This window comes from Eriocheir sinensis, chromosome 52, assembly GCF_024679095.1.
Source record: "Eriocheir sinensis breed Jianghai 21 chromosome 52, ASM2467909v1, whole genome shotgun sequence".
NCBI classification, from domain to species: Eukaryota; Metazoa; Arthropoda; class Malacostraca; order Decapoda; family Varunidae; genus Eriocheir; species Eriocheir sinensis.
In genome coordinates this window covers 2,392,586-2,419,704 of record NC_066560.1, presented here as the reverse complement: position 1 = coordinate 2,419,704, position 27,119 = coordinate 2,392,586, and the positions used below count along the sequence as shown (strand labels likewise).

Genomic DNA, 27,119 nt, shown 5'->3' with positions numbered 1-27,119 from the left:
ATTTATCTATTTCTGTATATTTCATGGTGGCAAAACTTTCATTACTAGTTTCATATTTACCAGTGACACGAATATGTGACTGTTTTTCACAATAGAATTTCGCTCAAACAAGTGAATCAGACACCACAGAAATATTACCAGTGTGTGTATGAATGAATACAAAGATAAGCACATACTTTGATTTAACTCTAGGATGTCTCGTGGATCATTAATAAATAAAAACAAAATATCTGGATAGGGTACTCTTTAGCCCGTTACCAGCTATGGCTGCCAAAAAAGTCCCTCTGCCAAGTTTGTACCCCCTCCATTTGGTGATTGTTAGGTACGCCTATTAAAGGGTATCCAGAGGTTATTAATTACCAGAACAAACGAATTCCCTCTTTACGATGGATTAAAAAAATATCAATAATGCCCTCCACATATATCTTGAGACCATCAGACTTCTGGTAATTAAATGTACACTATTCCAAAGCTTATTAAATATCATAACTTATTCAGCTAATGAGGTCTATTAACTGTAAGTTTGTAAAAAACACTATCTTACAAATTAAAATCAAGAATTGCAGAGTACCAATTGAACAGTGTCTCCATTTGATGGTACAATGATGAATTGCCCTTCGTGGAACAATATTCATTAAAGCATTGATCTAGGCGATGAGAAAAAATCAGAATGGGAGAGGAAAGGAAAATGATGGATGCAATGGTTGGCATATAACTTATTCATAGAGCAAATTTAAAAAGCATGATAGCACCGTCAACTGACTTTAAAACCACTGTATGGCATCAGACCCTCTGACATCACTCATGCGACCCATACTCTTAGATTTTCATGGCTACAAACATGATTGATGTAATTTTTTATATTGCCACTTTTCTCTTTTTCTTTTCATTTATACATATTGGTACTAGTTCTTGGTTTTCAACTAATGCTCTTCTACATCAAGGAAGCATAAGAAGACCTTTACAGTTGCAGTTCCTTGCCTTTTAAGCTATGGTTGAGAGACAAGAGTGGCTGGGACGCATTGAAAACACAGTTCCAGACTTTCATTGGACTGGAGGAACCATAGTGACATTGACCGTGATTGATCATTGCTGATGCTTAAGTATGGCATAAGTTTGAATGATGTCTTAAGCCTCTATCATCTGGCAGTCCTTCTTTACCTGATTTTAAGTAATTTCAATTTTCCTCACTGCCTAAATGATAAATGAGGTCTGTAATGATGGTGATGATGATGATGATGATGACAAACATGTAAGTTGGTAAGCTTTTCCTTCTATGTAATATACAATCTCCCAGAGTTAGGGTTATGGCAGTAAGCAACTTTACCAAATGTGCACATCAGATTAACATGATGTTAATTATTTCATAGCTGACCACTCCCCCTTCAATCATTGAAACTGTTAGACCAATAATAATCACAGCCACAGTTAACAAAAGACAAAAAATACAAGAATATAATATCAAGGCAACAGAGTATTTTTGCTACATCATTTATCTGTTCAATGAACCAATTGCAGTGGGTGTATCTTCATACTGAATGGACTTAGGCTATACTAAAAATATCTCAAGCTTAATTATTGTATTGCATTGCAGAAAGACTAATGACAAGTAATCTATAACTTGGCTTTGAGTCCATCCTTAACTATAACATCATGCATGTCCATCAGGCTTTGCTCAAGGGCCTCACGGAAGGTTGCAGAGTCTGTTTCGGGAGAAGAATTGAAAGCTGAGACACCAAAGAACACACCATCGCCTCTGGGGTTGTAGCAGCAGCCATACCCATCAGGCACCAGAGGGCCATAGCACATGAAAGCCTCACACCTTGCAGGAACCTATAAAAAAAAATGCACGGTGGTTATTATTCTTAACTTCTTGCATTACTTATTAACAATTACAGTTCTTTGACATGCCACCTAAAAACAGTTATAGAACAAAGATTTACTATATATCACTATCATCAACAGTACCTGGCTTGTTGAGAGACGCATATGAGAGCTGCGCAGGTACCCAACATCCATGAACAGCTTTGGTACATCCATCCCTGCCTCAATGGCAGCCAATTTGAGTCCAAGGAGGTGGCGGTCAATCCCATAGCCACTTACAGCCTGATAAAGGCAAGCATTTTTATTTATAATCTGTACTAAATTATGCTCTCATACATACTTAGCCAAATAAATTTATCTATAGTCATCATACATTAAATTGGTCCAGATGCCCCACCTTCTTCCTCCCCCTCCCTTCAAGGCAACACTGACTCCTAACTCCAACCTCCTTTCATCCAACCAATCAGTTCCCATAGCTATGGAAGGCAAGGCAGGGCTTCTGGGCCAGTTTGGTGTATGGTGACTATAATGTACTGTGACAATTCTTGTCAAATTTCATAAAATACATATCACAACAAGTAACATTACATTTTACAGGAAGGCACATGAAACTTGCCCTTTTGGAATAGTTTTTATGTTCTTCAACAGCAGCCCGCAAAGCCTTTGCTTTCTCAGCATTTGGAAGGTCAGGCTTCAACATGGCCTGAGCAAAAGCCACCGATTCCTGCGAGCAGGAGCGTATTGTCTCAGTGCGACCATAGATGTACTTCCTCGTGGATGCTGACTCATAATGGGCTCCTGGCTCTTGATGGATCCTGTCCAAGGTAGACAATGTGCTACACAAAGTGTGTGTATGTGTGTGTGTGTGTGTGTGTATTTACCTAGTTGTAATTTTACAGGGCCTGGGTTTACACTCGTGTGGTCCCGTCTCCATATCTGTACTTGTCCAGCTTTTCCTTAAAGTTGTGCACACTCTTTGCCAATATTACATCCTCACTTACTCTGTTCCAAACCTCTATGCTTCTTTGCGGGAAGCTATATTTTTTTGTCTCTCAAGCATCTTCCTTTTCTCAATTTTTTACTGTTACATGTGTTGCTGGTGTTTCTTACTTCTCTTAGTAGCAACTCCTCGTTATCTACTTTTTCCATTTTATTCCACAATTTGTAAATTAGTATTAGGTCTCCCCTTTCTCTTCTTTGTTCCAATGTTAGCAGGTCCATTTCCTTTAACCTTTCTTCATATGACAATCCCTCCAGTTCTGGAACCGTCTTCATTCCCATCCTTTGTATTCTTTCTAGTTTTTTTCACGTGTTTCTTCTTATGGAGAGACCACACAGTTTTCGCATATTCCAACTTTGGTCTAATCATAGTGGTTATCATCTTTTTCATCATATCTTTATCCATGTAGTGGAACGCTATTCCTATATTTCTTACCATTCTATACGTATCTCCGAATATCCTATTTACATGACTCTCTGACTGTTGATTATCTTGTATTGTCACTTCCAGATCTCTCTCTTTTTGAACTATTAATATTTCTCCATCTCCCATTCTGTATGTCCATTTTGGTCTCCCTTCACTCTTTCCTATTTCCATTACGTGACATTTCTTCACATTAAACTCCATCTCCCATTTCTTACTCCAATCCCAAATCTTATTTAGGTCCTCTTGCAGAATTTCACAGTCTACTATTTCTTATGTGTCTCAGCAATTTTTCATTGTCTGCAAACAAGCTCATGTAACTATTTACTTTCTCTGGCATATCATTTATATACACCAGGAAAAGTATTGGTGCCAGTACCGATCCTTGAGGCACCCCACTATCTACATTTCTCCATTCCGATTTTATGTCCTTTAACACTGTTCTCATTTCTCTTCCTCTTAAGTAACTTTCCATCCAGTTTTTTATTTCCCATTCAATCCTCCTTTATTTTCCAGCATCCATAGTAGTCTTGTATGTGGAACTTTGTCAAAAGCCTTCTTCAAGTCCAAATACAAACAGTCTACCCATCCATCCCTCTCCTGTGTTATGTCCGTCACTCTCGAGTAAAAGCTTAATAAGTTTGTTACACATGAACACCCTTGTCTAAAGCCATACTGTTTTTCTGTAATTATATTGTGTTCTAGAAATTTTGTCCATTGTTTCTTTATCACTTTTTCACATATTTTACAAACTATACTGGTCAATGATACTGGTCTATAGTTCAGAGGTTCTTCCTTTTTCCCGCTTTTATATATAGGGACCACCTCAGCCCTTCGCCATTCCTTAGGTACTTTACCAGTTGATATTGAGCACTTTATATCATATACTCATATAAAACCTGAAACTCCATCCGGTCCTATTGCTTTCCTCTCTTCCAGCTCCTCCATTATTTTATATATCTTCTTTAGTTACTATTACTTCCTCCATTTGAATATTCATCTTGTCATCTTGTGGTTTATTAAATTTTGATTCTTTTGTAAAAACTTGTTGAAAACTCTTGTTTAGTAGCTCAGTCATGTCTTTAGGATCTTCAATTATCTTATTTCCATCTTTCAGTCTTTCTATTTTTTCCTTTGGTTTGATTTTTCCATTTATAAATCTATAAAACAATTTGGGTTCCTCCTTACACTTTCCAACAATATCCTTTTCGTATTCTTTCTCTTCCTCCCTACTTATTTTCACATATTCATTTCTTACTATCTTAAAGTCTTCTTTATTCCTATGGTTCTTATTTCTTTTCCATCTTTTCCACGCTTTGTCTCTCTTTTCTTTGCTCCCGCACATCTTGCATTAAACCAATCTTGCTTTCCTCTTTCTATTGGTTTATATAATGAGACATATTTTTTTACTCCTGTCTCATATGCCTCTATGAATATATCATACTTTTCCTGCACCGCGTTTGTTCTTTTTAACTTTTCCCAGTCCAGTTTTTCATAATATTTCTTGAGATTTTTTATGTCTGATTTCCTGTAGTTTTTCCTTTTTTCTTTGTATGATTCGTCTTCCTCAGTGACTTCCTCATCGGTTTCCAACTCTATTATTACATGATCGCTTTTTCCCATGGGACACACATATCTTAATTCATTTAACAAGTGCACTCCCTTCGTCAGCACCAGGTCCAGTCTCGCTGGTTCGTCATCACTCCTGTATCTTGTATTCTCAGTCACCCACTGCATCATTAAGTTTTCCATGGTCAGTTTTAGAAATCTTTCCCCCCATGCCGTCTCACTTCCTCCACTTTCGAATGTTTCCCAATTTACCTCTTTGCAGTTAAAGTCCCCAACCAAAAAGACTCTTTTATTTGCTTTAAGTAACCTACTCAAACACTGAATGGTATCCTCAATCATCGTCTCATATTCTTCTCTGTTCCATGAGTTTGTTTTTGGTGGTACATAGGTTGCTATTAGCATGAGCATTTCTCGGTTTTTATTATCCAAGTTAACATTCATTATTTCCACCTTTCCTTCTCTATATATTACTGATTTCACCAACAACTCCTTTCTTGTTATTATCATCACTCCTCCACCACCTTTACCCCTCCTATCCTTCCTTCATACATTGTAGTTATTGTTAAACACTATCTGTGTGTGTGTGTGTGTGTATTTATTTACCTAGTTGTAGTTTTACAGGGCCTGAGCTTACGCTCGTGTGGTCCTGTCTCAATATCTGTATTTGTCCAGCTTTTCCTTAAAGTTGTGCACACTCTTAGCCGATACTACATCCTCACTTAGTCTGTTCCAAACCTCTATGTTTCTTTGAGGAAAGCTATATTTCTTTATGTCTCTCAAGCATCTTCCTATCCTCAACTTTTTACTGTGCCCTCGTGTGTTGCTGACGTTTCTTCCTTCTCTTAGTAGTAGCTCCTCATTGTCTACTTCTTCCATTTTAATCAATAATTTATAAATTTGTATTAGGTCTCCCCTTTCTTTTCTTTGTTCCAGTGTTGGTAGGTCCATTTCCTTTAACCTTTCTTCATATGTCAATCCCTCCAGTTCTGGAACCATTTTCGTTGCCATCCTTTGTATTCTTTCTATTTTTTTTTTTATGTGTTTATGTGTTTCTTCTTATGGGGAGACCACACAGTTTCTGCATATTCCAATTTTGGTCTAATCAGTGTGTGTGTGTGTGTGTGTAATTCACCACGGCCTGATCACGAGTTGGACTCGCTTTCGCCAGCAGGTATCCTCACGACGTGAGCATGTGGTCATTATTGTTGATCTCTGGGTACTGGCAGGCCTCACACCCCATCCCCTTTGCAGAAAAAATCCGGCCTGAGCAGGGCTCAAACCGCCGCCTGTTTGGCCGTGAAGCCTTGCAGTGCGGCGCTCTAACCGATTGAGCTACCAGAGAGATATGTGTGTGTGTGTGTGTGTGTGTGTGTTTATGTGGCTGCTTAACAGATAAATTTCCTAAAGTTTCTAGAGTAAATAACAAATAACTATTGGTTAATGGGATTTTAATTTACATTATAATTAAAATATTCCTTTTATAAATATTACTGGGAGCAGTTTTCTTTACCCATTAACCAGGTGGCATACAAATAAGGTATATACTTGAATTGCCATACCATACCTGAAAAATGCCAATTGGATGGCCATTTGGAGGAAACTATCAGGACTTAGTTTCTGAGACTTGATGAAGTTCTTGCCAAAGCCTGTAAACTTGAAGCAAGTCATCTCCAAGTCACCAACCAAACTGAAAATAAATTAAAATCTTGATGCCGGCACTATTTATAAGTATCTGCATTTTCTCATTATATACACCAATTATATAAAGACTGAAAGACAGAACAATGACCTTTGAGAAAAAAAATGTGGCAAATAAGGCAGCCATGGCCAGAAAGAGAGGAATATAAGGAAAAATACTTTCAGTAAAATGAGAGGATGAAACAGGTAGCCAATACCTTTCCAGAGCAATCTTGGCATCCTCAATTTCCTGTTTCATTTCTGAGCTGATATTAAACATGAGACGCTGAGGCCGGGACAACTCCACTGCCGGCGGCCGAGGGTCTTGCTGCTCTGCCCTGAAAGTGTGCCATGGCAAAGGAAGCACCACTGGTTAGGAGCTAGGCATTCATCTACACAATTATTTCTATCAATTCAACAGGAAATTTGAAAGTTAAAAATAAGACTAAGAAAGTGTAAATCTTCTGAAATCATAGAAATGGCAATAATTACAGAAGCAGAAATTTCATAACAAATTTACAAAAAAGCTGTGAATGCCATATATCCTTCATTCAATACTCACCAATCCTCCTGACAAGGATCATGTAATCATATCACACAACAGGTTGACAAAAACTTTCAAGTATAACTGCTTACTACAATGATGTGGTGATTCACTAAAACACTTACACTAATTCATCCTTTGGAGATTGGCCTCTGAAACAAAACAAAGCAAAAATTCTGAAGAAGCTACAAAAATTAAATCAAACAGAAAACTTAGGGAAAATAATTAAGAGGTGTTAAGTTAAACTAAACTAAGTCAACCCACTAAAAAGAAAACAACGATATGTTCCCAAATGTTTGGTTTTCTGGTTTTGTAAATAAATAACCTAAATACATGAAGAAAACATAAATCACATGCAGCTCCTATATAATCATAATGACTGGCCATGCAAAAGCTACAGGTCTTAGGAAAATTCATGCAAACATATAGGACAAGTTCTCTTCGGTAAGTATGATTAAAACCTAAAAATCAAAGAAAAGGTAGTGCCTTGCTTGGGCCACTTACATGAAGTCCATGATGTGATCCATGAGGTTGGCAATAGGTGGACCCTCAGCTGGTGTGTGTTCATAGGTCAGGCCCACGGCACCTTTCTTCCCAACGATGAACTGGGGCAGAAAAGGAAACAAAATTAACATATGGATTAACAATAATTAAATTACTCTCATTCAGAATGCCTACAGAAAAGCATACTTAAATATGGCCAGTGGATCAACTATGAACAAGATGAATGATACAGAAAATTTTCAATAAAAATTCAGCTTATAAGAGACAAGAATTTCAATCTACATAAGCCTTATATTCTTTGCAAAGATAGCTAACACACCGTACATCTATCTACCTTACAAAATATAACATCCCTTGATTTCTTTACTAAATGAAGACACAATTACAAGCTGACACACCTGGATAGTCTTGTCATACCACCTGTTGCCAGCATAACCCTGGGGTCCATTGCCGTGGACACAGTTGAGGGCTGCATCTGTCATGATGTTGCCAGTGGGGTTAACAATAGGACCATCTAGTGACACCAAGAAGATGCAGCGCTGAATCTCTTCGATGGAAGCTTTGTTTACTTTGTCTGGCATGAGAAAGTTAGAGAGCAATCATTAATATTGCTGACATAATGCCTCAAAAGGAGGAAGTACTACAAGAATATTACCAGAAAAAAGCAGGTTAACAAAAGTTAATTATCCAAAAGGAAAGAAATTCTTACATATTATCAGCCTTACCTCTGATATTGATCAAAGGTTTATTAAACACTGGTTGCAAATGAACTAACTGGAGTATTGCATTTCCAGGGTATAAGACGACCTCCAAAAAATCCATTTAATATGCGGGCTGAGAGGTATCTTCTCTGTGTAATACGATACACACGTGGTGTAATTTGGAGGTTACAGCATCAGTAACAGCAGTCTTTTATAGCTCTTTCCGCTGACCACTGAAATGGTACTACATCAACACCTTGCTAAATAACTGTCATTGCTTGAGGATTACCTTTAATCAGTTTCTGTGGATTTCATGGATTTGTGTTTCAGTGACCCTTTCCTTTCCAAAGATGATATTAACCTGACTAATGTCTCATAAATGACTCAGTTTTATCCATGCATTATATGCATTTGGTCTGGTGCTGATGATATCATTGCATTACACTACACTGGTAATGTTTATGTGAGAGCAGCAGCCACATTTATATTGCTTGGATTCTCCATGAGGATGACAAGTCTAAGGGCAACTACAATTTATAAGCAATATATAAGCAGTAAATCAGAAATAATGTAGAAAGTGGCTCCACGGCAGAACAGGAAATGCATCTAGTGCTGTAGTGAAGTAGGAGATTGTTTGCCATTTCTTGCTTTCAGCTGCAGCAACTAGATAGCTCCAGTGAAAAGATGGCAGAATGGACAAGTCATTCCAGCTGCTACACAGCCTTTTAATTGTCAAGACCTTCAGAGTGCCTCCTCGTGGCACCCTTGGTCACAGGGACCTTGCAGTCCCAGGCTAAATCTCTGAAGGATCTAAGAGGAGGGTGGAGCCCCAGAGGTCTTGTGTGCATGGCCCACCAATGTGTATACACGCCCAACCACTTCACCAATCCCGCCCAGGCAAGTGGGGCTCACCCTGAGGATGGCCTCCATCCTCAGGGGAGAAGGGAGGCTGATATACAAGCTCATACCCCACAGTGGCGGATATATATATATATATATATATATATATATATATATATATATATATATATATATATATATATATATATATATATATATATATATATATATATATATATATATATATATATATATATATATATATATATATATATATATATATATATATATATATATATATATATATATATATATATATATATATATATATATATATATATATATATATATGATGGAAGATGTATAGGTGATGGAAGATATAGGAGGAGGAGGATATGAATATATATATATATATATATATATATATATATATATATATATATATATATATATACATATATATATATATATATATATATATATATATATATATATATATATATATATATATATTTTGTTAAAAGTGATGGCTAGGTTGGCGTTTATTATTTTCTTCAATGTACTTTCTTTTTATCTTAGTAGTGTTCTATTCTCTTTTGACAGGAATTGTATGACTTCGCCGTAGCTAGTCATTTGGCTGGATCCGGATTTCGGGTTCTTAACCCTTCATCAGCAGCTAGTAGAGAGATGTTCCTTCCCCTGGTGTTGAGGTGAGAATGGTAAGTGGATGGCGCGCGGCTCCTTTTAAGCTGGAGCCTCGCTGCTACTCTCCTCTGGGCGGGACGCTGATTGGCTCGTCCCGCGTCCCTCGTGCGCGCGCATCGATGATTGATGGCTGCCTGTTTGTCGGCGCATGCTCGGTAGGGCCTGTAGGTCCTCAGCCTGGATGTTGAGTTTTGGCTTGAGTTCTTGTATGTACAAGGCCTCCAATATTGGAAGTCGTCGCCTATCCTGGCAGGTATCCAGAATTTCTGTGTTTTCTTCCAGGGTGCTTCTTGTTATTGTCTCTCCGTGTTCTTCTCGAAGGTGTTTTTTGGGGGCTCCGGCAGATAGATGGAATGTAAGTCGCCGAGACAGCCTCATTGTCGTCATGCCGATATACAACGAGGAGAGGACTTCACAGTTTCCTCTTGTGCAGTTGAACCTGTATATGATGTCAGACTTCTGGGTTGTCTCTTTATCGGGGCGAGTATTGTTTTTCAGTAGGAGGTGGCTTGTTTTCTTGTTTTTGTAGTATATTCGGAGGCTGATCTTCTTCTCCTGGTTTGTGGGTTTTAGGTTGCGGTGCACTATCTGCCTCATGATCCTTTCTTCTTCCTTGTGTGCTGTCCAGAAGAATGCTCTGTAGAAGATGGTAATTTCTTGCTTCTTTTCTGTTGTTTTTGGATTGTGCCAGCTATCCATGATCTTCTTGGTGTGGCGGTTGATTTCAATCTCACTGAAGCCGTTATTGAGTAGGACTTGTGTTGAGCGCTCTATTTCGCTGTGTATTTGTTGCCATGTGCTGCAGTGAGTGAGTGCCCTTCTGACATATGCGCCGATTGTCGAGTCTTTGTATCTTTGTGGACACTCACTTCTTCCATTGAGGCAGTGTCCGGGGTTTGTGGGCTTGACGAATACTTCTGTTGAAGGCATCTTCCTGGTGGGGCCTGATGGTCGGCCCAAGGCTTCTTCCAGGTGGGGCCTGATGGTCGGCCCAGCCCGTTCTGGCGCAGGCGAGTGTTTATAGTGGCGCCATCTTGCATTGGCTCATGCGTTCTTGATTCACTTGGACGGCTTCCTCTAGAGTCCGGGTTGATGGGTGGTCTTCGGGACAGCATGTGGGTAGTTTTAAGCCACTCGGCGGTGACTGAAAAATCTGAGTGGTAGCGTGGGGATTCGAACCCGCGTCGTCCATCACGCGGTGAATGTGGGCCCAGTACGTTACCAGTTCGGCCACCGCCTACTCATTTGCCTTTCAATCAACCATTTTCTTCGTGATTATACATTGAGAAATATGTATGATTACACTAATATATGTAAAATGCTTCAATTATCAATATTTCCGTGTAGAGATGTTTACAGAGGCTACCAACCCAACTCGGAAAAAGCTCTAGCGGAGGAAGGGACTGAGATCACCTTATAGTATCCGGCAGAAAGGGGACACCGTTTAAGGGAAGAGGAAGAGGAAGGTTTAGAGGCTGCCTAATGGTACGGCTGTTAGACTCCACTCTGTCCAGAAGAGCTGTGTGAGTGGAGCCCCCTTACATGTGAGATGCATATTCCATACGAGGGTGGACAAGGGCCCTATATATGGAAAGCATCTGTGCGGGGAAGAACTGGTGGAGACGATACAGAATGCCCAACCTCGAGGAAGCTGATTTCGTAAGAGATGAGATGTGAAGTTTCCACTTGAGATTTTGAGCTAAGGATAGAACGAGGATATTTAGTGTTGAAGAAGGTGACAGCTGAGTGTTGTCGAAGAATAGGGGATAGGTGTTAGGAAGATTGTGTCAAGTTGATAGGCGGAGAAACTGGATTTTTAGGCACTGAAGGACAAAGTTCCTTTTACCCCAATCGGAAATGATAGTAAGGTCTGAGGTTAAGCGTTCTCCAGCCTCCAGTCTAGAGTCTTGTAGTTCCTGTTGAGAGGGTCTTCTGTTGAAAGAAGTTGAGTAATGCAGAGTGGAGTCATCAGCGTATGAGTGGATAGGACAGTTTGTTATGGAAAGAAGAGTGGGTGATAGGACAGAGCCCTGTGGAACACCACTGTTGATAGGTTTAGGGGAAGAACAGTGACCATCTACCACAGCTGAGATAGAACGGCCGGAAAGGAAACTGGAGATAAAGAAACAGAGAGAGGGATAGAATCCGAAAGAGGGCAGTTTAGAAAGTAAAAACTTGTGCCAGACTCTATCAAAATCTTTCGATATGTCTAGCGCAACTGAGAAAGTTTCACCGAAACGGCTAAGAGAGGATGACCAAGAGTCAGTTAAGAGAGCTAGAAGATCGCCAGTAGAATGCCCCTTGCGGAACCCATACTGGCGATCAGATAGAAAGTTAGTAGTAGTAGTAGTAGTAGTAGTAGTAGTAGAAGTACATAGTAGTAGTAGTAGTAGAAGTACATAGTAGTAGTAGTAGAAGTACATAGTAGTAGTAGTAGTAGTAATTGTAGTTTTGTTATTATTATTATCATTATAATTAGTAGGCTAGTAGTAGTGTTCACAGGAATGATACCCTCCCAGATCTCAGTGAATCTTTGAAAGGGCGCAATTTAGGTCCTAAACCCCTCCCCATCGTGCGTCATCGTGCGCCAGGACCTTTTACCCTTGATGACGCAAGATGCGTCATCGTGCACAAGAGGGTTAATATAGTAGCAAATGATCCAGGAATTATAAGAAAATTTATTTGATCTAATATGAATCAGGAAAAGTTTTTTAAAATAAATGATTAAAAATGTTGTTAAAGACTTTAGGGTTTCATGATTCATCATGATTTTTAACCCTTGCCATGTCAACACACTTGCTTGATTAACTCAAGCAGGTAGTCCTTTGCTATAGTTCCAACGGGGCTCAATCTGTATTCTAATGGATCCTTGCTTGGCGGGACGGTAGCGAAAGGAAAAGGAGTGGTAGCGGCGGGCACATGTGGGCTCCTGGGCTGGTTGTGTGGAGCGATGGAGGTGTGGAAACACAGCCCGCCAGGGATGCCAACCCTATGCCATCATGACTTTATTCAGATATTTCTATGAAATTCTGTCGTCATATAAAAATTTCCACAATTATACCTATATATGCACTATTCAATCAACTATTTTAATTGTGATTAAACATGAAAAAATATGTATAATCACACTAATGTGTGTAAAATCTTCAATTATCAAGATTTCCACGTAGAGGTATTTGCAAATGCTACCAACCCAACCCCTAGGAAGGGAAGGGGTCGGGGTCAACTTATAGTGCCCAACAGAAAGGGGACATCGTGTAAGGGAAGGGGAAGGGGAATGGGTGGGGAAGATGTATGGTATGGCCGTATGCCCCACACCCCTAGGATTTTTTTTATTTATTTATTTATTTTTTTACAGCAAGGGAGACAGCTCAAGGGCATCAAAACGACAAAAAAAGCCTGTGCTGCTCCCTTGATCAATGTTCATACTCCCAACAAAAGTAGCATCACATTTGAAAGTGAAGTCTACTTTCTAATTCTAGAACCACATACAATACTGCAGATGAACAAATTCAACTTAAAAAATATACTTTACCCAGAAAAAAAATTGTAAACTGTAAAATCAATCCACATAAGCCACTCTGTTACCCCCCTGAAATTCTATGTCACACCCCTTGGGGGTACAGGCATCCCACGTTGGGAACCCTTGATCTAGATATATATCACACTGCCATCACAGACAAGTAACACTGTGTCCTCCATCTACCTGGCCACTTAGGTGCATGGCTGTTCTTAGTTAATACTGCATAATTATATAATCTCACCTTTCCTGAGTTGTTTGTATGCCTTGCCCCAGACATTCCTGTTTTGTGTGGTGAGGATGCCAACAGGGACTGTGGGGTGTGTTGAGCGCTCTACAACATTACGCAACTGATGCACCAACTGACGCACGTTGAGTGGCTTCCCATGCTTCCCATAAACGTCAATCTTGAAAAACTGTAGTAAAGAATGAAGGAACCATTAATTAATACAACTACCCTATTATCATGAGAAGCATGAGAGGTACAAAGGTGAGCATGGAGGTAAAGGGAGGATTTTGGAATATAGTGTATGGTTCTGCCAACTTTGACCTATGCTTCTGTTACATGGGCGTGGATTGAGTCAACAGATATGGGTACATGAAGTAGAAATTAGCTACTTGAGGAGGTCATATTATTAACAAGCTAGCATGATGTGAGTAAGGAAGAGGTGGACAGGAGATGCAGTATAGATGTAGGAGCAAGATGTGTAGGAAGAGGAGTACTGGAATGGGTAAAGCAGAGTTCAGTGAGATGGTTTGGATATGGTATGAAAATGCAGAGGTGAAATTTTGTAGTGTGTTTGTAAGAGTATCTAAAATATAAGTAAGTGGGTGGTAAAGAGACCACTAGTATAGTGGAGCAAATGGAGTGAGGAATATTTGAAGGAGAGAGGTGGAAGAAGGATGTAAATGTACCTAAAAGGGAGTGAATGAACAGGGAAAATATTAAGCCATTATGGGGTCAATTGGCGTGTTCTTGCCATTCCACTCCCCTACCCCATAAATAAAGCATGTAAAGTACATTTACTGAGCTATATATAAATAGTTTTAATCATTTTTACAGCTTTTATACCAATCATATAAAGTTTCTAAAGCTGCAGAAATGTTTTTTTTCTTTGGTTCTGTAAAGAAAATGAGAGGCTAGGAGTGTATTAACCCGAGAACGTCGGCAGACCCTTTTTAGGGCTTTCACAAGTCGTGGCTGTGGTACGGTGGACCCCAAAAAGGGCTCGCCATAAAACACCTAATTCAAGCTAATTGTAGGCGGTGGTGGCATAGCGCAACCCACCATGAATGCCCGAGGTCATTGTGGTGGGTGAGTGATCTTGAGATGGGCTTTTTTGTCATAGGTGGTGCTGTAAGGTCATGGCATACTCAATTAGCTATCCATACAGAAATCACTTGGCAAATACCCTATAGTAAACATCAAGCGACTCTTGGCTAGATGCCACGCGTCAAGAGACTATTTATTTTGTAACAAACACCACCCCAAAAAAATGGAGTTTGAGTAAAAGTAAATATTTTTAACGGCTTTATGGTTATAAGAGGAGTACTCTGATGTACGTTCCATGCTCTTTTCTTAGTCTCAAAATTCAGGGTAACTTTGTCGTTTCTCGGCTTTCCTATAGCTGAAGCCCACGGGTTAAAGGGGTAGCAGTCATTCACAGAACTTTAACATTCGTGGGGGTCTCTGTTGCGTAACGTGTGAATACTCATATTAAGGGACAACTGCATCTTCAGGAGATCCAATAAACCCTTCCCGTCAACCCTATCATAGGTCTTTTCCATATCCAAGAAAGCAGCAAATAGTTTTCTATCCTTCTCTAGATACTTCACAATAATTATTTTGAGTGCAAAAATTTGATCCACACATCCCCTTCCTTCATTGTTTGTTTCAATCATCTTTTCATTTGAAATCCTTCCCTTGGTTATGGAAACCTTTGCCAAACTTTTTACTGTGAAATATGGATGTAGTAAATTATATATGTAAAGGTTTCTTGTTTAGCAAATGTTCTGTGGATGAATGATAAATAAAAAAATAAAAAAGATCCAGAACACAGCAGCATGCAGATGACCCAGGAGTGTTGACTGACAACAATTTGCTGTACACAATACAATTTCACTTACATGATTGTTATGTGCCACCACTATGTGTTTTGGGGGGTCTGCTTCTTGTCCATAAAACCTGATTGTGTCCCTTGTCACCCCGGGGATGCGACAAGTGCCCAAGATCTTGAAATACTGAGACATGTCTAAGATGTCCTTTCCCATGCGGTCCACTGGTACTGTTTTCCTGCATTACAAAAGCAACATTTAAACCTTACACTAAAAATTAGACAGAGAGGAATGCAAAAATATGAAATTGGGAGCATATGCAAAGCTGCGCGTGGCCTCAGCGCTCATCTACATTTCTTTTGCCCTTGGGTCTGTGATGGGTAAGACCCCACTACTCTTGGGTACAGGGCAAGTGAGACATATGGGTTACCATATATTATATATGTGTACCTTCCCCAGGTACACATTCAGGGATGAACTTGAAAGGGAGGATTAACAGATATGCAAGCTGGGCACCAACTGTCCCAGGCCTGGATTGAACCTAAACCAACAGATTTGTAGGATGACACGCAACTGAGGAGTGAGGCAACGGCAGAGGCAGTGGGGATCCCCTTCAGGTTTACACTGCTGCCATATGTGTGACAGGAATTTAAATTTTATAACACAAATTTAGGAATGTTTCACATTTACGTTTTTCTAGAATAACCTCAAAATAAAAAATCCACAAATAAAAAGGAAACACTATACATTGTTTCGTTTAAAGTCATAGTTTCCAAGAAACTATCAGAGGCATTTAGTGAGAACATCTCATGCTTTAAAACATTAAATTAATTCCTTATAGCAAATGAGTGCGAGATAAAAAATTCTTTCATATTCTATGTAATGATCTGATCACAACTGTAAAATGAGAATCGAGGATTTCAAAACTTGCTCAGAGTCAATCAATGAAATACGTACAAGAGACATAAAAGGAAAACTGTTATATAACTTTCAACATCAATATACATGGGAAAACACAAGGAACCAATGGTTGCTCAGTATCATTACTCAGCCATTCTTCACACCCACATGACTCCTCCACGCACACACTAAAAACACAGAGTCAAAAGGTTCACCAACATAGGGCATCACCACTTACTCGTCCACCATGATCTTGTAGTCCAGAGTTCCTGCAATTACTTTGGCAGCATAATTAAGTTGGTCATCTAAGGTCTTGAACTCCTGAAGCGGAAACACAAGCCCTGGGGAAGACCACACCACCAATGGTCCACGGCAGTCCAGATATGCTGCATTAATCCACCAGTCAGATAACTACAGAAGAAAATTAGAAAAAGTTGCTCAATTCCTAGAGCATACAAAGAATTAAAATAGAGGCATGGACTACACTTGTTTGTATAATCTGTATGACAACTTCCTTAGGGAAACTAATACAGCAATGCATGACGGTCTACTTTTGACTGGTTGCCATACAATCAAGCCTTCAATTCCAGCCAGATTCTTGTTATTTTCCTGGAGATTATGCAATGATTTTTTTTTTCTAAATCAATGAATACTTAGACTACTTCAGTGAATTCAGAATAACAAAGAAACAATAACTAAAGCTCACCCAGTTCTCAGTGTTTTTCTTCCTCTCTTCCAACTTTTGCTGCAGCTTCTGGCCAATTCCATCAATATTACCAAACTTCTTTACTATCTCCTCTGTGACCATATATTCCTCCTCTGTTACAAGGGGTTTGACTGTTCTGAAAATTCATAAAATTCCTTTTAAAGTGACACAATACTGAGGGTAACTAAACATTTTTTCAGTTTAGTATTGACTTGACATATACACAAAATATTAAGGCAATACTTTTAACTATATTGTAAACCTTCAGAGAAACACAGTAAGATCTAAGGAATAGGGTGTGATAATGATGCAGTGACATACTTGAGGTACTTTTGGAGTGTCTCTTGCAACTGAGGCACTGGGAGCTGGGGCAGGGCTGGGGGGTCACCCTGGTGCAGCAGTCGTGGGGGCATCACTAGGGAGGGAAATACACTGCCCGACCTAAGGACTCTGCTACACCTCAGCCCCTATGCAACAAGGGATTGGGAGGGAAAGTAGAAATTAGGATGATGAGGAATGAGGCAGCAGCAACAGCACCCTGAAACTGAACATGCACTCATCACTCACACAGTTCATGGATTTCACTTCCAATGTTGAGAAGACACGCATATCAAGAACTGTGTTGTTCTCTGACACAACCCTGAGTGAATAGTATAATTCAGGCACCACCAAAAGTTATGGTTGGAAAATGCTAATAAAAAAAGATGACTTGAGGTACCTTTTGATTTGGAATTAGCATTTCAAGTGCACCAAAAAATATATGATGAAGTCTGTTGATCTATTTACATCTTAAATGCCCAGTTCCCTCCCAGGAATTTCCCTCGAGAGTGGCAAAGGCAAAGGCATTTCCAAATTTTACTGTTCTAGCACTCCCTCTCCACACACTCAATCCCTTACCTATCAATTCTCTCCAATACCAGTCCTCTCTATTGATCAATTTCACTAGTGGTTTCCCCCTGACACACACTCAGTCAATCCAGCACTCACATAATCCCATTATGTGTCCAAACCATTTTAGCATCTAAGAACACCACACCACCTATTCAACCACTCAACAATCCACACCCTTCACTATTACAGGCATATAAAATCTCTCATACATACTTTCATTAACTTCTCTATCCTATCCTGACACACCACGTGCACCTCTTATATAGCTCATTTCCCGTGTGTATTCGTGATTGCCGTGCTACATTTCATGTCCAACTCTCTAATGAACATGACTGAGTTGGGACGATGATGCTAATTCTTATATCCCTCTTTAACCTCATGCTCACACTTCTTCCTTTCATACTCTCTTTAAAGCATTTTTACCTGCTTACTCTTCACTGTTCTCTTCTTCATCTCCCCCTCCATGCTTACATATAGCTGTCACTAAGTACTTAAACTCAATTACTTCTTCCAGCATCTCCTCTCCCAACTAGTTCTTGCACTTTGTCTTGCTATCCACTCTAACTTTGTATGGCTTTGCTTTGCAAACTTAACTGTCTGCTCTCTTGCCCCCTAGAATATCACAACCTTACTCCTGCCAACATTTATTTTAAACTTTCTCCTTTCAAACACACTGTCAAATTATTCACCCAGAATCCTCTGCAGCATCTTCAGTTTCTGCTAACAACACTATCACCTGCAAAAGGCCCACCACCGAAGGCTGCTCCATACTTCTCACTTTCAGCTTCAGACCTAACTCCCTTACTTTGGTTTTCTCCCATACAACCATCCATATGAATATCAACAGCCATATTGACATCAGTCACATCACATACGGTCACATGCCCCTCTCTCACACCCACACCAACATCAACACTCAAGCAGTTTCTCATTCATGTGCACAGAGGCACTCAGGTCCTTATAAAAAGACCTGATCCCTACTAATAAATCCCCTCCCTAACAGTAAATATTCAAGATATCCCACAAACCCTTTCTTTCAATTCTGTCATAAACCTTTTCCAGGTCAATGAAAGAAGCAAATAGTTTCCTGTCCTTCTCTGGATGCTTTTTAACTATCATTTATAAGGCAAAAAATTAGCCCAGCCCAATCATTCATCGTTACTTTTCTTACACACGATCAATTACTATTTATGCACTGATGTTACTGATGTCTGTTGGTTTATAAATAGGGTCTTAACTAATTAAATAGACAGGTCACTATTCTTAGCAGTGTCAGGCTTCTATGAGTTAGGTTAAGGTAGGGTTCTGTTAGTTTATAAATACAGTAAAGTTTCCCATAAATGATACCAGAGAAAGGTTGAGGTGTAAATAATAAAAATAATGGGAAAATCACTACTTGGTACCTGAGCCCTCAGAAATGAAGACTCATGTAGGTCATTTGGCAGCTTAAAATCTCCATTTTTTTGGCATTATCTTGCATTGTGTATTTGGTAAATTTCAATCCCACATGATACTCATGTTTTGGTCCTTTTTTCCTTCACTTTTAATCTCTGTCATCATCCCACGCCTCACTCCCAGAAGAAATGTTATGTTTGGCTATATATGTTGAGTTTAATAATTTTCAATAAATACTTGTGATGAGCTTCATGATGTGTTGTGGGCTATATGGTGGTCGAAACGACAGCTCACTTCAGCATCAGAAGAGTCCCCCCTTCTTATGATCTTTTGAGGACTTAGTGCTTATTTTTTTCCTTTATGTGCATTCATGATGCTTTTTGCTGTACAGAGTAGCTATATTTGATTTTACATTAAAATAGCTTTCTTGAGATTCAAGGATAAAGTTGCTCAAGGAGTTTCATTATTTTCTGGTAAATAAAACTACCTCTACATGAAAAAGCATAATATTTTACACTAACTTAATAGTTAGTGTCTCTGAAATAGACTGCTCAGTAAGGCTAAATTTTTCCCTAAAATTTTTTACTTCTGGCAAGTTTTTGTATTTGCTATCAATTTTGTTATTGTATTGAAGAACTCCTATTTTGGGGGAGGTAGGGAGGGAGGAGAAATTTGGGAGACTAGCATGGAGAATAGGTAGTTAAGATTATCTTTTTTTTTCTTTTTTTTACAGCAATGGAAACAGCTAAAAAAAAAAAAAAAAAAAAAAAAAAAAAAAAAACAATAATGAAAAATAAAGCCCACTAATCGTTGCTCCAATAAAAAAAGGGTTCAGAGGAGTGGCCAAAAGAGAGGTCAATTCCAGGAGGAGAGATATCCTGATATTCTCCTCTTGAAAGAGTTCAAGTTGTAGGCGGGAGGAAATACAGATGATGGAAGATCGTCCCAGAGTTTACAAGAGTGAAGATGCTGGTTAACTCTTACATAAGGGATTTGGACAGTATAGGGATGAGCTTGAGTAGAAAGTCGTGTGTAGCGGGGCCGCAGGAGATGGGGAGGCATGCAGTTAGCAAGTTCAAAAGAGCAGTCAGCGTGAAAATATTGATAGAAGATAGAAAGAGAGGCAGAATGGCGGTGGAATTTGAGGTAGGAGACTATCAGTAGAAGGAGGGGAGTTGATGAGATGAAGAGCCTTAGACTCTACTCTGTCCAAGAGAGCTGTGTGAGTGGAGCCCCCCCACACGTGAGATGCATACTCCATACGAGGGTGGACAAGACCCTTGTATATGGACAGCAACTGTGCGGGAGAGAAGAAATAGTGGAGACGATACAGAATGCCCAATCTCGAAGAAGCTGATTTAGTGAGAGAAGAGATGTGAAGTTTCCAGTTTGTATTTTGAGTTAAGGATAGACCGTGGATGTTTAGTGTAGAAGAAGGTGACAGCTGAGTGTTGTCGAAGAATAGGGGATAGGAGTTTGGAACATGTGTCAAGTTGATAGGTGGAGAAATTGATTTTTTGAGGCATTGAAGGACACAAGATTCCTTCTGCCCTAATCGGAAATAATAGCAAGGTCAGAGGTTAAGCGTTCTGCAGCCTCCCGTCTAGTCTTGTAATTCCTGTTGTGAGGGTCTTCTGTTGAAAGAAGTTGAATAATGCAAAGTAGAGTTGTCGGTATATGAGTGGATAGGACAGTTTGTTGTGGAAAGAAGATCATTGATGAATATCAGAAAGAGAGTGGGAGACAGGACAGAGACCTGTGGGACACCACTGTTGTTGTTGACTTGTTGAATTAAAATCATATTAAATTTAACTAAATATATATAGTTTGGTACACCACTGTGAGACAGGTAAAGTTATAGATAAGATAAAGATATAGATGAGCTATTGATAGGTAAAGTTATAGATATGATCCTGATGTGGCAGCAGTCCATCTTCCTGATTATGATTTGACATTTGTATATTGCAGTAATATACTGTCCCCCCCTCTTATATCGTAATTGATGATGATAACTGAATTAATTTTATATATAACTTTTGCTCTGGTAATGAGATTTTGCTGCTAGGGGATTTCAACTTGCCCTCAATTCATTGGGGTAGTGTATTACAGTGTGGTGGATTAACATTCACTGTTAGGCAGTACTATAACTGCTTTATCTCCCTTGGTTTTATTCAGTGGGTTACTGAACCAATGTTTCTCAATTCAGGCAACATATTAGACCTTGTACTTACATCTGAATGTGATAGTGGGGGAAATCATAGTATTTTCTCCTTTTCCCAACTGTGGTCATGGTCCAATTCCTTGCAGCTATATTTCAAGCTCTTTCTCCTACTCTCCAGACTATTTCACATTCATTATGGCACAAAGCTACATACAACATGATCAATGATCATTTAGCAACTATTGATTGGGATAATGAATTCATGCATTGTAATGTCGACATGTTTACACATTTTGCAAAGTATATTGTCGCCCTTATCCGAAAGATTTGTCCCTAGTGTTGAAGTCGATGCTATTTCTTCCTCTAAATAGTCACCTATACCTACCAGGACACTGAAACATGAGAGACAGCTTTTATGGAGTCAGTTCAAAGCAGTTTGTAACCAGTTTGATAGAAATTCTGATGAAGCAATAGAAATTTCACTATCACTAGTCAGGCAGCATATGAGACCTCCTTGTGTGAGTCCTTTCCTCACAATGTCAAGCCATTTCACTCATATACGTCAGAAGAAGGTTAGTTCACCCAGGATTGGCCCTCTTAAAACATTACATGGGCAGGTTATTAATGATTCTGCTTCAGTAGCAAATGTCTTGGCTAATGCCTTTTCATCAGTTTACTCAGTGGTGGCAACTAACAATCCTGAACCCCATCAGAGCACTGTTGGGAGAATAAGTGAGGTTAGTATAAGCAATGACCAAGAAGAGACAATATTTTTAAAACCTTGATGTTTCTTCTTCAATGGGACCAGATGAAATACATCTTTCTTTGTTGAAAGCTTTTCGATCTGAGTTGGTTTATCCCATGATGATGAATTGTAAAAGCTCATTGGAAACTTCATCCTTGCCTACCATTTGGGAAAGGTCCTTGATTGTACCTATTTTCAAAAAAAGGTTTCAGACAAGACCCCCTAAACTAAAGATCAGTATCTTTAACTTCTGTTTGTTGTAAGTCACTGGAACATATACTACGTAAACATATCTCTGAATATGTTGAAAGATGTAATCTGCTAACAAAGGACCAGTTTGGTTTTCGTCCTGGGAGATCTATTGAAGACCAACTTCTCTTAACTTACAATGATAGTTTCCAGGGAATTGATTGTGGGCATACTGTAGACCTCATACTATTTGATTTTACTAAAACATTTCATGTGATCTGTCATAACATCCTCATAGACAAACTAAGGAAATTAGGCATTGTGGGTAAACTACTTGATTGGGTTAAAGAATTTCTGAAAAACAGTCATGATTGGAAAAGTGAGCCATCAGTTCAGCAAGGCACGCACTGTAGCCAGCGAGGTGCCTCTGGGGTCTGTTCTTGGTCCTTTACTCTTCTTGCTGTATATCAATTTTCTAACTTATGATATCAAGCTTCCTACAAAAATCTTTGCTGATGATCTGAAGCTGTACTTTACTATTACTAGTTCTCTCTCAACAACAGTGCAGGATATGCTCGTTGGTCAGTGTGATGTAAACACCTGGCACAAGGTACCTTCTTCCTGGAGCCTATCAATGAATGCAAACAAATGTGTTGTGCTGAGATTTTGTTGATGGTTAGTGAATTTTAATGAGTAACCAGCTTTGGGTATACAGTTAAACCTCAGTTTTCATATGCCCTAGTTTTTGTATGATTCGGTTTTCGACAAATTTTTTTCATCAAAATTTTGTCTCAGTTTTTGTACATCAGCTCGGTTTTCGTACAGTTGAAAAGGGTCTGTACCAAACTCGTCCGCCTGACCACATGACTCGGCTACTCATTTCCCAGAATTGAGTGCCCACACAAAGCATCCCATGCATTTGGTACTCACAGCTGTATGATCGCCTCTCAACATCATCCTCAAAGGAAAACTTAGCATTTCCAAGGTACCCCCAGACCTCCCTTGAACCTTTCCCTTGGGACATAATTAGGAATTATATGGCCATTTATGCCTTTTATTTATTCTCATTGGCATAAAATACGTGAATTTCAGTCAACCTTGACCTGAATACGAGGAAAAAAAAAAAACAGATACAAACACGTTTATAAGACTTTGGTGTTCAAGTGATAGGGAAGTAACCCCAGATAGGTCCTTGATACCTGAAGTCTTTATCGAGGGGGATTTCCCTCCCAAACAATAACCTCTCCTCCTCCCTATCCTCTCCTCACCGTCTTCCATATGATAACAAGAATCTTCAATTAAGGTAAAAGTGATGTTAAATGTTCATTTATCCATTTCCTAAGTCATTTATATCTATTTCTTATTGTTTTGTGTATGATTTTTTTTGTTATTTTCTATTAAATGTTTTTTTTTTGTTTTTTTTGGGGGGGTGTCTGGAACAGATTAATTGGATTTACATTATTTCTTATGGGAAATCTTGCTTCAGTTTTCGTACATTCGGTTTTCCTCAGACTTTTTCGAACAGATTACTCCCAAAAACTGAGGTTCCACTGTATATCTTTAGAATGGTAGGCCTATTCCAGTTTTCAAGTTTCTGCAGTAAACCTTGGTGTGACAATAGATGCCACTTTGAAAATCCATCAACACATAGCAAATATAGTGCATAAAGCAGGTGGGGTGTCCTAAAACCTACTTAATAGGGATGCCTCGTTTCTTATTCCTCTGTTCACAACAAGTGTGTCCATCACTGGAATATTCATCATTGGTTTGGAACACAGGGTATGTCAAGGACCTAAGGTTGCTAGAGTTGGTTCAAAGGTGTTGGACAATAAATGTCATGGGTTTGGAGCATCTACATCATCTTCAAAGACTGAAATATATAAATCTATACTGTGTAGGGATGTACCGATACCAAAATTTTGACCGATGCCGATACCCCAATATTTGACCGATACCGAAACCCCAATATTTGACCAATACCAATACCTGTGCATTAATTTTTTTTTATACAACAATTCCAGTAGCTAAAGGGCAATATCAAATGTTAAGAAAAAAAAAGACCCACTGCTCGTTGTTCCACCATAGAAGGGAATTGTTAACACCCCCCCCCATGAGTTTTGACAAAGGGCGAGGGAGGAGGCGCCTTGTGAGGTCTAGTTGACTCAGCTAGGTTAGCTTTACCTTAATTGCCGTACATTTAGGCAGAAAACTGTGAAGAAATCCCCAGACACTGGCAGCGTGCCCCATTGCGGGGCGACCGTCTGACCAACTGAGGCAGGCAATTGAGGCAAATGAGGCGAGTGGAGGGGCTCCGCTAATCCCGCGCCGAAGCTACTAGTCCTAAACCTGTATTGTACGTGTCTGCGGTACCAAAGGTTATACTGTGTACTAAGTATTATATATTTGTATTCAAAGTAATATGAATCTTATCGTTTAAAGTGATGAAAATTAAAGCACGGGAAATTCCAAACTATGTAGTATCATGATACTAGATAATTACACTTTTCTAATATTTTTTCAACAATTTAGAAAATCCAGTTTCTATTGAACAAAATTATTTGCAACGAGTGACATGTGACGTACAAAACTCCTTCAAGTATCGGTAGTATCGGCAGAAAATCAGCCAATACCGATACCGATACTCTTAAAATGTGCCGATACTACCGATACATCAGTACATCCCTAACTCTGTGTATGGTAGACTGTTAAGCCATGACTTGATATAAACAGTGGTGGGCACCGCTAACCAAAACGTTAGCTTTGCTAACTTGTAATCCACTAAAAAGTTAGCTTAGCTTACGCTAAACTGCCAAACTGATAAATAAATCAGAAGAAGCTAATGCTAACTGCTAACTTTTTTATATATCAATTAAGCTTCGGATTAGTATTTTGGCTCTAAAACCCTAAAAAACAGACCTAGTGACCTGAAATTTCAATATATTGTAGCTTAGACAATAAGTTTCCCTAATAATTGTCCAGTTACTCTAAGGTGTAATTCTCCAAAAAGTGGAAGCCCTAGAATCATTGTGCCATGTGGCTCAACTAGTGTTGTGTCTGCCCACAATGGACAAGGACAAACCTCTATGAATTTTTTAGTGGACTTAAGTTAGCGGGGAGGAACTACATTTAGAGGAATCTAATTGGCCCACTAACTATTTCCAAAGTTAGCAAAAATGCTAATCAGCTAACGGAAACGTTAGCTTCGCTAATTAGCGGTTAGAGGATTAGAGCAGAGGTTCTCAATCTTGTTTCAGTGATGGCACCCTGAACTTATATAAACCCTTTTGTGGCACCCCTTTTTCACCCCCCCCTCCTCACATGAATTAACTTCTTATACACAATTTTACCTGTTTAAATTACTTTGATTAATGAATTAAAATTATTATCCATATTCAAACCAAAATTAACATACGATACAGTACATGCCCAAACAGAACTCATCAGTCGAATTAGATTAACTTATGAGTTATTAATGCAGACTAACATAAAAAGAAGAAAAAAGTGATTAAAAATTCATGATAAACTTGTGGCACCCCTAGGCACTGTCCGTGGCACCCAGTTTGAGAACCTCTGGATTAGAGGAACCATGCCCACCTCTAGATATAAGTATTGGCTTATTTTTTATAGTAAATGTGCTATTTCCCTTGATGATCTGTTTATGTTTCCTCCTCTGGCTACCAAATTAAGATGAAAGAATGGGGTTGGACATACGCAAGAGATTCTTTAGAGTCAGAGGCATGATTTTCTGGAATGCATTACCAGAGAGGACTGTAACTATATCTATTCTTGGAATATCTTAGTGATAGGTTATTTGAATATGAATATCACCTCTGACATGGTGTGGTGGTGCATGTGTCTGCTTTTTTGAATGAGTACTATATCTTCCATGGTAATTACCTAGATTAGCTTACCCTTTACGTGCACTGTCCATACCAAAAATATGGATGATATGCTGATGACATATGAGCTGCATATGATGCACTATACAGCCATTTATACATACACTGAACTGCCTTTATAGATTATTACATTTTGTATGGGTTGGCGCATCAGCAGTGTGCTGCTTCCTGCACTCACAGGCTCCTGAGCTGGGGTCTGGGAGGCCCACCAGGTAAGAGACTCAGGTAAGAGCACTGGCTATGCCTCACGGAGGGAACTTAAGAAAAAAACGATTTCTACTCTCAAAATAGCAGAGAATTATATACCTCCTTCCATCAATAACTTACGAGGACCAGTAAGGAGAGTCTTGAACACAACTGGAGTGAAGACACTCGCCACTAACAAACACTGGTCATTAGTGTTAATGCTAAGGGAGGTGTGGCGATTATGCTAGCTACGGTAGTTAGTGTCCGTGTGACTACGCAGTTTTTGCCCTTTGCACTCCTGCCTCCTCATCATGTGCAGCCCTTATCTCTTCCTGTAGCAGATATATGGGTCATACGCACACCTATGTTTATCATCAACACCGCGGTACTCTTAACTATAAACAAGTACCTTTCTCCGGCCTTGGGAGGCTCTCATAAGAAAAACATTTACTTCGTAGCCTGAAGAGGACTATTTAGAAATGTTGAACAAGATGACAAACAGTGACACCGTACCTGGCGGAGGACGAAGGACGCCGAAAGTGCCATGTCCCCGCTGGAGTCAGGACGATAAGGCAGATAAGTGGACGCCGACCAGGATCAGCTGAGGCGGCCAGAGGACAGCTGCTGCTTCTTCTTCTTCTTCTTCTTCTCGTGCCGAGGCGGGCCAGGCCAAGGCCGAGTGGCG

General features: G+C 39.3%; 1 protein-coding gene across 4 annotated transcripts; it reads right to left on the bottom strand.

Moving 5' to 3' along the window:
• Nucleotides 1-406: 406 nt before the first annotated feature.
• Nucleotides 407-27,119, bottom strand: LOC126982883 (carnitine O-acetyltransferase-like). 4 transcript variants are annotated; one of them, XM_050835161.1, is made up of 14 exons: nucleotides 26,948-27,119; nucleotides 17,290-17,435; nucleotides 16,969-17,104; nucleotides 16,501-16,673; nucleotides 15,435-15,600; nucleotides 13,552-13,723; nucleotides 7,940-8,115; nucleotides 7,542-7,642; nucleotides 7,163-7,189; nucleotides 6,712-6,831; nucleotides 6,381-6,503; nucleotides 2,441-2,639; nucleotides 1,969-2,106; nucleotides 407-1,833 (listed from the first exon to the last, which is right to left on the bottom strand). In XM_050835161.1, exons 1-14 carry the CDS (start codon nucleotides 26,978-26,980, stop codon nucleotides 1,615-1,617), a joined length of 1,929 nt encoding a protein of 642 aa, XP_050691118.1. In that variant the 5' UTR covers nucleotides 26,981-27,119; the 3' UTR covers nucleotides 407-1,614. The 4 variants fall into 4 exon arrangements, with proteins under 4 accessions (XP_050691118.1, XP_050691121.1, XP_050691119.1 ...); XM_050835164.1 differs by lacking the exon at nucleotides 26,948-27,119 and adding an exon at nucleotides 26,576-26,735; XM_050835162.1 differs by lacking the exon at nucleotides 26,948-27,119 and adding an exon at nucleotides 26,379-26,505.